The sequence below is a fragment of the Phasianus colchicus genome, chromosome 22 (genome assembly GCF_987193195.1).
Source record: "Phasianus colchicus chromosome 22, bPhaCol1.hap1.1, whole genome shotgun sequence".
Classification (NCBI taxonomy): Eukaryota; Metazoa; Chordata; class Aves; order Galliformes; family Phasianidae; genus Phasianus; species Phasianus colchicus.
In genome coordinates this window covers 5,085,225-5,095,771 of record NC_143457.1, presented here as the reverse complement: position 1 = coordinate 5,095,771, position 10,547 = coordinate 5,085,225, and the positions used below count along the sequence as shown (strand labels likewise).

General features: G+C 42.1%; 1 protein-coding gene across 1 annotated transcript; it reads left to right on the top strand.

Moving 5' to 3' along the window:
- Positions 1-1,112: 1,112 nt before the first annotated feature.
- Positions 1,113-9,134, top strand: UBE2J2 (ubiquitin conjugating enzyme E2 J2). Its single transcript, XM_031613341.2, has 7 exons — positions 1,113-1,349; positions 2,901-3,031; positions 3,254-3,294; positions 4,130-4,232; positions 4,344-4,482; positions 4,938-5,018; positions 5,770-9,134. The coding sequence occupies exons 2-7, from the start codon at positions 2,901-2,903 to the stop codon at positions 6,052-6,054; spliced, it is 780 nt and encodes a 259-aa protein (XP_031469201.1). The 5' UTR covers positions 1,113-1,349; the 3' UTR covers positions 6,055-9,134.
- Positions 9,135-10,547: the final 1,413 nt, after the last annotated feature.

Genomic DNA, 10,547 nt, shown 5'->3' with positions numbered 1-10,547 from the left:
GCAGAACATAATTACTCGAACGGAACCCGGCCAAGACGTTCATGTTAACATCCTGTACTCTTACAGAAAGACCTGTTTAGGAACTCTGGTCAGGGATATCTCTAGGTCTGAATGCACACTCAGACTGTGAGGAATGGGATCAGAAAGTGTATCATAACCAAAGCGACCCTGAGTGATTTAGTTCCTATCACAGCCCCCATGTTTACATGGGGAGCTGCAGTTGATGGAGTGTTCAGCATGGAGAAAAGAAGGCTGCGGGGTGACCTCACTGCAGCCTTTCAGTACCTAAAGGGAACCTACAAACAGGAGGGGAGTCAACTCGTGGAAAGGGTAGATAACAGCAGGACAAGGGGAAATGGTTTGAAGTTGAGGGAGGGAAGATTTCGGTTGGATGTCAGGGGGAAGTTCTTTGCTATGAGTGGTGAGGTGCTGGAACAGCTGCCCAGAGAGGCTGTGGATGCCCCGTCCATCCCTGGAGGTGTTCAAGGCCAGGTTGGATGGGGCCCTGGGCAGCCTGGGCTGGTGTGAAATGTGGAGGTTGGTGGCCCTGCCTGTGGTGGGGGTTGGAGCTTCATGATCCCTGAGGTCCCTTCCAACCCTGGCCATTCTGTGTTTCTGTGTGAGTGATGTGGAACCACTTCAGATTGAAAATATTCTTCTACCTTTAATAGGGTTCAGATTTTCAAATTTCTTTTGTGAAATCAAAAGAAGGAAAAAGACTCGTAAAGGATTTTGCATTTCCCTGAATGAAGAGACTTTTAAAAGTCAAGAATAAACACAGTTCAGCAACATGTATTGATGCTCAAACAGCACAAAACCCAAACTCTGAGGCCCTCCAGGTAACAATGTCCAGAAGCAGATTTCACACAGTGTAAATGAGAAGCACAGTGCTTTTCCTTCTGGCTGCTGACAAGCCACCCCTAAAACGAAGTACGACAGCGCTGCGTCACTCCAGCACCAGGAAGAACAAAAAGCTGCAATATGTCTGCAGGCTCCTACTGCCCTCTATTGGGTACACAGGAGAAGCGCCCGCTGAGGAGCTGACAGCGGAAGTCAGCTGAGCCGGAAGGACGCACACCGGAAGAACGTACACCGGAAGTGGAGCTGCTCATTTCCGGAAGCAGACGGCAACACTGCGCCGGCTCCGCCTCGCCGGGCCGCCATCTTGGTTGGAAGCAGCGGTCGCGCCGCAGCGGGAGGTGCTGGGGTTTCGGCCCAGCCCTGCCCGGCTCAGCCCGGCTTGCTGTCCGTTTTCGGCGCTCCTCGTCTCTCTGCTTCCCTTGCTTGGCCGCTGGCTGCGGGCCGGTGGAGCGACCCGGAGGTGGAGGGGCCTGCTTTAGCAGGGAGAGGTGAGTGGGGCCTGCAGGGCGAGCTCGGGGAGCGGGGGCTTCCCATCCTCCGCCTCGAGGGACCCGGAGCCGGGCTGAATGCAGGCCTCCGTCTCGCCGTTTGCCTTCTTGTCCAGTCTCCTGGGAGCTGCCTTCCCGTACTTGGGTTGCTGGGATCGAAAGGCGTCGGTTTAGTTCCTGGTCCGCCCTGCCTGTGTTGTGTTTATGGGGAAATTGACGTCCTGTGGTAGCTTCTGTAAACGTTCTGGTTTGTTTTCGGTGTTTAAAATGCAAAGGATTTTTCAGATAAGGCTCCAAGGGGTGTAGGAACCCCAGTAGTTATACATTAGTCTGGATGCTTTCAGTCTATTTTTGCTAACTGTGGTGAAGGGCGCTATTATAAAGCTCCCTTTTTTGTTCTGAATTAAAAGGCATGTTTTAATCTCGGCTTTAAAGTCAAAGCTGACTTCTTTAGAATTTTTTCTTTTTGTGGGTATTTAAAAAGCGTGCTACTTCTTTCAAGAAAAAATACTGCATGCTAAAGTGACTTACAGGCTTACATTTAAGGAAAACCAGGTTAAGAGTGTCTATTTTGAGGAGGGTTTTTTTGTATCTGACCACATGTGATTGTTGTTAGTGGTTTAAATATTCTCTAGAAATATACTTTCCTGAGTGTATTGAATTGAGTAGAAAGCTTTAAGGCATTTTCTAGAATCCAACCCTGCTATCACACATGAAAATTATCTTAGATCTTTATAGAAACCTTTCATAAAACCTTTCCAGTTATTCCCCTGAATTTCTAGAGCCCTGAAAGAAACTGGCTTGCTAAGTAACTTGTTATACTTCTATGAGGGAAAGTGAGCTAAGTAGCGTTTACTAATTGATGTCTGCTCTGTAGATGCATTGCAAGGGCTGATACATTCTTTGTCTTGAAAACAGCGTGGATTTTCCATTCTTCACACTGAGTAGCCTCATTTTGGATGAAGTTCTCTGTTTGGAAGGGAATAATCTGGCTCAGAAGTTCTCTCAGGCTTAATTGGAAGCTAAGCAGGCAGCAGATTGAACTTAAAATTCCTCCCCCCTCAAAGTTAGTAATACAATTACTGTATTTTTTTTTTTGCTTGTGATAGAGTAAATGAATCTAAATCACAGGCAAATTTGCATTGTGGATATTGTAACTAATTTGGGAAATGAATTATTGAAAAGGACTAAGCCCTTTAAAACATGGCTGTAATGATTTGTGCCCAGCCTAAGCCCAGGAATAGCTGTTAACAGTTTAAATGGGTTCTGTAGTGCAGTTCATTTTCACAATAGCAATTCTGTGCACATACTTACACAGCAATATTCTGGAAGGTGTGTTTTTCCCATTTGGGTGATGTACAGCTTCTCTTGGGAGTGTGTTTGTTAAGACTGTGTGTGATTCATGCTACTTAAAAGTTATGGTGTTTTTAAAAAGATGCAGTGTCTGGTAGATATTGCAGAAATCTGGAGCTGTATTCAAGAAAGCATAATAGCTCTACGCCTGTTAAGATTGTATTGAGATTGTATTTGTATATATTTTTTGAAAACCAGATGAGCAACAACAGTAATAAGAGAGCACCAACGACAGCAACACAGAGACTTAAACAAGACTACCTTCGAATTAAGAAAGATCCAGTGCCTTATATCTGTGCAGAACCCCTCCCATCTAATATCCTTGAATGGTAAGACATAGAACAAACTGTTCATGCACTTGTGGAGAGAACAAGACTTTCCAGGTCGTCAAGTCTGACTCCCTCACCCCTTTGGATTGTAGGGGAGTCTTGGTTTTGGGAGGTGGCATATGAAACTTCTTAAAGTGATGTTAGTCTTCATTTTTTCTAGAGAAGTTGATGGCTGATTGTGGAAAGGCTCTCACACTGTTTGTGTTTCCTCCTTTGTCTTAGGCACTATGTTGTCCGGGGACCTGAAACAACTCCTTATGAAGGTAAAGGCATGAAGCAAAAGTGGTTGGCATTGTGGTTGGCATGTCTCAGTAATTGCATGGCTGTTTGAATGGGCAAAGCACAGCTACGGTAAATAGCCCTGAAAACTGTGAGTGCAGTTCCAAAGCAGTCTGTGACTAGTATGGTAGCTTATTGAAAAGAGTTAGGGGTGCAACTGTCTGTTAATTTTTCTCTTTATATGATGGTGAAACCATGTTTATGTTACATTAAAGATAGATAACTTTTCTATTAAGTAACTTAGGTAACTTGCTTTAGGACACTCGAAATAACTTCATAAAACCTCATTTTGTTAATGTTTCACCTCTTAGGGTTTTTCTAGGATGGTTTCCTTATGCCTTACTGCATGAGCATCTCTCACTGAACTGAGAGCTGTATTGTCTTTATGAATTTCCTTGGAGAATCTGAGGACCAGAAAAAGCTGTATTAATTTTGTGTAGTTCATTGTTCATGGTGTCTTCTGGAGCCTTTCACAAAATGCTTTTGAAATTCAGGTTCTTCATAGATCTTCATTTGCAGTTAATTGTGTTTGTGGTAGTCTGAAGCATTGGTGTTGTATTAAATATGCTTTGGCTGATGTTCCTTAAATGTATGACAGACTAGAAAACAGAAAATAGTGTTTGTAATACAGATGTGGGGGAATTGTCTCCAGAGTAAATGTGCTGCAGGTGTGGGTTGTTTTAGAGGCACAAAATGAGTGCTTCATCCCTCTAGTGTGAGGAAGAGAGGGAAACAAAGGGTTTTATTTAGCCCAATCTGAGTACCTTTAGGACTTCATCTTAATGCAAAATAAGTAATTCATCTCTTTGTGTAATGCAGGTGGCTATTATCATGGGAAACTAATATTCCCCAGAGAATTTCCTTTTAAACCTCCTAGTATTTATATGATTACACCTAATGGAAGGTTTAAGTGTAATACAAGGTAAGGATTTTCTTCTAACACTTAAAGCACTAAACACCATTTTTGCAATATGTAAAGCACGTAGTAGTTTTAACAACAAAAATAAAATGCCTTTTTGTCTTATCTTTTTAGGTTATGTCTTTCAATCACTGATTTCCACCCTGATACGTGGAATCCAGCTTGGTCAGTCTCAACGATCCTGACAGGCCTCCTTAGTTTCATGGTGGAAAAGGGTCCCACCCTGGGCAGCATAGAAACTTCAGAGTTTGCAGTAAGTTCCACGTTGCATGATGTACCTTTTGAGCTACTTTCAGTTTAGGGACTACTGAATGTCACCTCCAGGTTAACACAACAGTGACAGCTGATGTTTTGATATCTTATCTACCCCATGTGATGGGCGGGTGAATGGAGGCAGTTTTAGGCAGTGTGGGGACAGGGATTTCTAAGTAAAATTTGGAATGCTTTTTTGCTAAACTGCATGGTTAGGACTTTTGCTGCTTGGGGTGGCAGGGATGCCACTACAGCACACTAATCCCATAAGATGAAGGATCAGGAGTATAGGTTGAGTTTAGAAATGCCTAATGTATAGAATAATATTGATGGATATGCAGTTACAAATGGTGTAAACTATCTAATTAGTTTCTGCCATTTGTGGGAAGGAACTAGATGCAGTGTTGAACTGTATTAATTTTGTTTATATGCTCATAATTTTTCTTTCCTTCACAGAAACGACAACTCGCTGCACAAAGCTTAGCATTCAATTTAAAAGATAAAGTCTTCTGTGAGCTCTTCCCTGAAGTGGTGGAGGTAGGGGCATTTATTCATGTAGTAACTTGGTTTTCACCTTCTCTGTGTAGATCTATAAGGTAGTTGTTTAGGACTTTTTTTTTTTTAAGATCTGTCTACTTTTATCAACCTTTAGAGGCCTTTTAAAAGTCACTTTTGCAGTGTGAAAGAATTAAAAGCTTGAATCCTGAAATTGAATTGTTTTGCTGTTAAACAAAGATCCACTGTCTAGGGAATCGAAACGCACACTTAGATTCACAGAATCATAGAATGGCCTTGGTTGAAAAAGACCACAATGACCATCTGGTTTCAACCCCCTGCTTTGTGCAGGGTTGCCAACCACCAGACCAGGCTGCCCGGAGCCACATCCAGCCTGGCCTTGAATGCCTCCATGGATGGGGCATCCACAACCTCCTTGGGCAACCTGTTCCAGTGCCTCACCATCCTCTGAGTGAAAAACTTCCTCCTAATATTTAACCTAGTCCTCCCCTGTCTCAGTTTAAGATCATCCCCCCCTGTCCTATCACTATCCACTATCCTCATAAACAGCTGTTAGTATTTAGTATTGTTGTTACAGCCTTGATTGCTACACGTGCAGCAGACATGGCCAATATTTTACAGTTGTGTGTACTCTGCTGAGTTGGAGTAGGACTAATCTTTGTATATCTGGCCTTGTAAGAACTGAGGTTCTGAAATCTGTTCAAAACACACAAAAGCTTCACTGCTTTCAGTTTCAGCTATTCCCTTTTTTTTTTTCTTTTTTTCCCTCCAGGAGATTAAACAAAAACAGAAAGCACAAGAAGAGCTCAACAGCAGACCTCCAACCCTCCCTTTACCAGATGTTGTCCCTGATGGGGAAGCACACTACGGTCAGAATGGAATCCCCCTTCTTAATGGGCATGTTCCATTGGCACCTGCCAACCACCCTGGCCTCCAGCAGGCCAACCGTAACCATGGACTCTTAGGTGGAGCTCTGGCGAACTTGTTTGTTATAGTTGGTTTTGCAGCCTTTGCCTACACAGTCAAATATGTACTGAGAAGCATAGCGCAAGAATGAGGAGAATAAATCCAAGACCAAATTAGATGTAGTTGCTGAGTGAGTGGGACTCTTTGGGCATCTGACTTTTGACACTGGGATAAACATTTTGTGTTACCAAATTACAGGTGAAATCTTGGTTGGCTCATGTCTTGAGTTTGGGAAGTGGAGTATGTTCAGTTAGTCAGAAAACTAAACCAAGTTCTGCTCACAGATCCTGTTGTCAAGTCAAAGCATTATTGATGAAACACCAACATTTCTAGTGCTTTGATTTTTATAGCACTTCTCCATCTGTTATTTGAGATTTGAAAATCTGAAGCAAATAAAGCTTTTTACTTCATTGAACAATTTTTAAAAGTTCACACGTGGTGCATATCGTTTTAGTTTCATTAGGGAAGAGTCTGTACACAATTGGAGGTGAGTCAAGTGGAGAAAATGCTGGCTTCATAAGGATTTGATTAATGTGAACATGGATGCTACAGAAGATAGGTGTTTTCATTTTTATGATAGAATGAACATCATTGCATATCTAGTCAGTAGTGATTAGATGAGTGGGGAAAATAACACTGTGTGTGTTTAATGTGCTGTCTAAATTGTCACCGTGTAATTGGAGGTTTTATTTGGGCTACAGGGGGTGCAGTTGTCAGCCTGTAGGAATGGTTAGCCTGAGAAAAGTGTTTGAATTGCTCTTTAGTGGGAATACAGGTAGCCAGTGTTGTTTTGGATTCATTCATTTAGGGATTTCCATTTGGGGAGATGTTATATTTGAAAGCTGTAATACTTTGTTGTGATCACAAGGTGCCACTGTTGAAAATAAAAGTTCACAGACCAATGGAGAGTTGATTACCTATTGAGAACATCTCTGGAATTGTTGGGTTTTAGACACTGAAGTAAACCCAAGCCTTGTGAAGTCAGTCTTGTCTGAGTAACAAATGAGCTTCTTCAGTGTCAACTGAATTAACCCGAAATGTCACAAGCCAAAGGAAGTGAGCCCCTGGCATTAGCTCTGCTTGCTTACTTGAGAATGGGCCAAAAAAATCCCATAGCAAAACAAACAAACCCACAAAGCCCCAGCTACTGATTTTTCTAAGTTTTTAGAAGCTTTTGGCTTCTAGTTCCGAGTTTGTCTCTGTTCCTCTTCTGCTGATAGCAATACTGTTTGTTGGTGAGATTGCAGGATTGTGAATAAAACAGTGAAGCCTCTAATATAGTTTGAAAGCCTGAAGTGACTTTTTCAACTCATCCTGCTTTTTTTTTTTTTGCTTAGTTTTACCTAAATGCTTTTCCAGAGGCGAACATACTGTGCCTTTTAGAATTGGCAGTGATGTCTTGTCGTCTGGGGAAGGTGCACTTGCTGTCAATGGTACAAAAAAAAAGTGATAGCAGGGTAAGAAGCTCCGCCTCCAGCTGCTTTGTCTTTTAGCTGTTGTGAAGAGCCCAATCAATATTACCTCATGTACTTAAGATTCTTTTTTTTAAACTGTTCTATTTTCCCTTTCAGATTTATTCTCTCTCTGCTTCTCCTCGGTATCTTGAATTTTAAGCAAAACTAAATGATAAACCCATGAGCCATGCAGTTTAGAGCTTCAATAAACGTGACCAATCCTCTGCACTAGGTAGGAATTATCAAAGCTAGCAGAACAGCTCTACACTAAAGAAATCTTCAAGTAGATCTTACTGAGTTGAGGGAGGGAGGGGATGGGATGTGGAGAAGGCTGGGTTTTAAAATGTATTTATAGATTATTTTTTTTTTGATTTTGTGGTTTTACCAAATCTTATTTATAACTCTAATTTGCCTCTTGTATGTGCATAATCAGCTCTTGTGAAAGGAGGAGCACCAGTTTTATGTGTATCTAGAAACAGTTCTGTCTGTGTGGAGGTACTGTGAAGGAAGAAGGGATGTCGAGTCTTCTTTGCAGTGATAGGGTTTTCCAGGTGGCTTGTCAGTGATTTTTATTTATATTTTCTTCCTCAAAGCAGATGGACCTTTAACTGAGGCTGTTTTGCCTCATAGATCTTCGTATCATTCAAATGTGTTTGTGTTCTCACAATGCCTTTTTATTTTTGACCATTGACGTCGCCTACAGACAAAAGCTTGTGAATGGTTGTCTATATTTATCTTATGGAAAATCTTTTGTCCACGTAACTGAAGACAAAGGCAAGGAGCCCTTGGGCATGGTTTGATTGCATCTTTTGTGAAATGTACCTTGCCAAGGTGAAAGAATGAGTAAAAGTGGGAGATGGCACATCATAAAATGTCTTTTAGGAGAAATCAACAAGAAGTTGGCACTAAGATATACATGGGCGTCTGCAGGTGGGTCCCTTGTTTTTAAGAAGTGCCACAATTGGAAACAAAAAAAAAACCCTCTTGTTAAACCCTGGAGATGCTGTATCTTCTGTGAGGATTGGCTGCATTTAAAACAAACCCAGACAAACATAACAAAGAAACCCCCAAACCTTACTTTGCATTTGCAGTTTCTCTTCAGTACCCTGGATTCAGAGAGATTAGACAGTCTTTTTGGGTGCTATTTGTTGAAAGCTAGGAGCAATATCTGATTGAATCCTTGCACTTCTAGCTTTACAAAATGTCCATACGTGTCCTTGCTCCTTGCCTTTGGTAACAGAAGATTTATTCCCTTTTGTGTAGTTTGTCATTATGTTGTTGTTTTTCTTTTTTAAAGCATTTATAATAATATGCAGTAATCTGATCTTTTTGTTACCAAAGTCAGTAGGTGGAGTAAACCATTCTTTGCCGTGCAAAAATGTTACCATGCCCTGAAGCAGTGCATTACTTGATGTAATAAAAGCTGTCCCTCAGTGTGTGATATTGGAACAAATGGTTGCCCCTTCACTTTCATGCTGCAATTTCATAGATTGCTGTAGGACGGTAAGGAAGTTTTGCAACTTGAATTGTGAGACATCTCAATGATGGCCTTTAAAGATCTCATGAGTTTAATGATCCTGGATTTGTGTGTAGTCTTTTCTCCCCCCGAAATTTCAAGGTCACAGGAATTACCTCACTTCAAGCATGTACTGAGGAGTAGAAATGACTGCATTGTAAAGTTGTTTGTTCATAATAAACATTCATGATAAAATTTAAATGTTTTGTGGGACTGTTTCTGGCAAAGGGATCGCTGGGAAGGAATCTAAATGGATATGTGCAAAATAGGAAGCAAAAACAGCTTGGGATTCACTAGGAACCTTTTCTTAATGGAAAGCACTTTGCACCAACAGCTTTATTTCACACTTTGGGCACTCTGAAATGCCCAGAAGGGAAGAAGCCTGGTTCCTTTTAGCTGTTCCAGTAACTCGTTGTTTCTATGGGCTTGCCACCAGGTGGGGTGGTAATTCCATCTGTTTTTGGGCGAAAGGCAGCTGGATGGCTGCGACTGCACGTGGTGCTGGGAAGCACACGGAGGTCTAAGCAAAGAGGTGCTCTGGAACACAAGCATAGGTAGCTCGGCTGGAGCGTTTTGCAGAAGGAAACAAGTCTGAGATCGCGTGCTTTCATTCCAAGGCTGCTCTTGTGTCTGCTGTTGTGTTTAGGTTTGTTCTAACAGCTGTTGTATATTGATTGCCCCATTCAGCTTGAGTTTATAGCAGGTTGACACTGGGAAGCTTCAGATTCACACCTGAGGGATCTACTCCAGGCTTTTTTCTGCCTATGAAGCAGTTGTGGGTGTCAGTGAATGGTAATGTGCCTTCTGTGTTGGCTTCAAAACTCCTCATCTCTGCACCAAGGCTTGGATGTTATTCCTTATATCTACACTGGACAACACAAAATCCCAGCTTTTTGCCTTTTGGATACTGTCATAATTAGGAAATGTGGGATTACTGAAAGGAAAAGGCAGATTGTGTAAGTGGGGATGGAGGGGTGTAGTCACAAGTTCCTTGTCTGACTTCTCAGTTTCTAGCTCTATGCACAGTTCATACAGCATTTACAAATGACACTTGGCTTGGTGTGTGGTTCTTTACCTGCTTGAAATCCTTCCTCATACAGAATTGTTGGTGTACTCTGAACTATTCCAATTACTGTTGCAGTGGTGCACTTTTAAGCAGCTTATTCCTATTATTTGTTGCAAACAGAGGTTGCACACCCTTCTAGGTGTTCAGGCACTGGCAAAGCTCAGGTGCTTTGGAACTGTTGCAGCTGGGACATAAGCACAGCAAGGTGTGCAGTTCTACAAATAATGCAATGAGCTTAAGGTTGGAGGGGAGGTAATGACTGCACTTGTTGCAACCCTAAAAAAACCACAAGAGCAGTTTGCTGTAGTGGACTGAGGAACTGTGCCTGCCCCAAATCTGAGGATACAGCCTTGGCACTGAGCTGTTGGGATGAGGATGGGGGTGTTGCAGACAGACAGCACCAGCAGACCAAAAAGTGATTACCCCATTCCAGCTCTGAATGTCATTTCTTGCCGTGGTGTGTGGATCTGTCAGGCTGTTTAGCTGCGATATGACAGATTGTCCTATTAATGTGTCATCAAGTGCACTTTTACAAATTCATGGCTTGT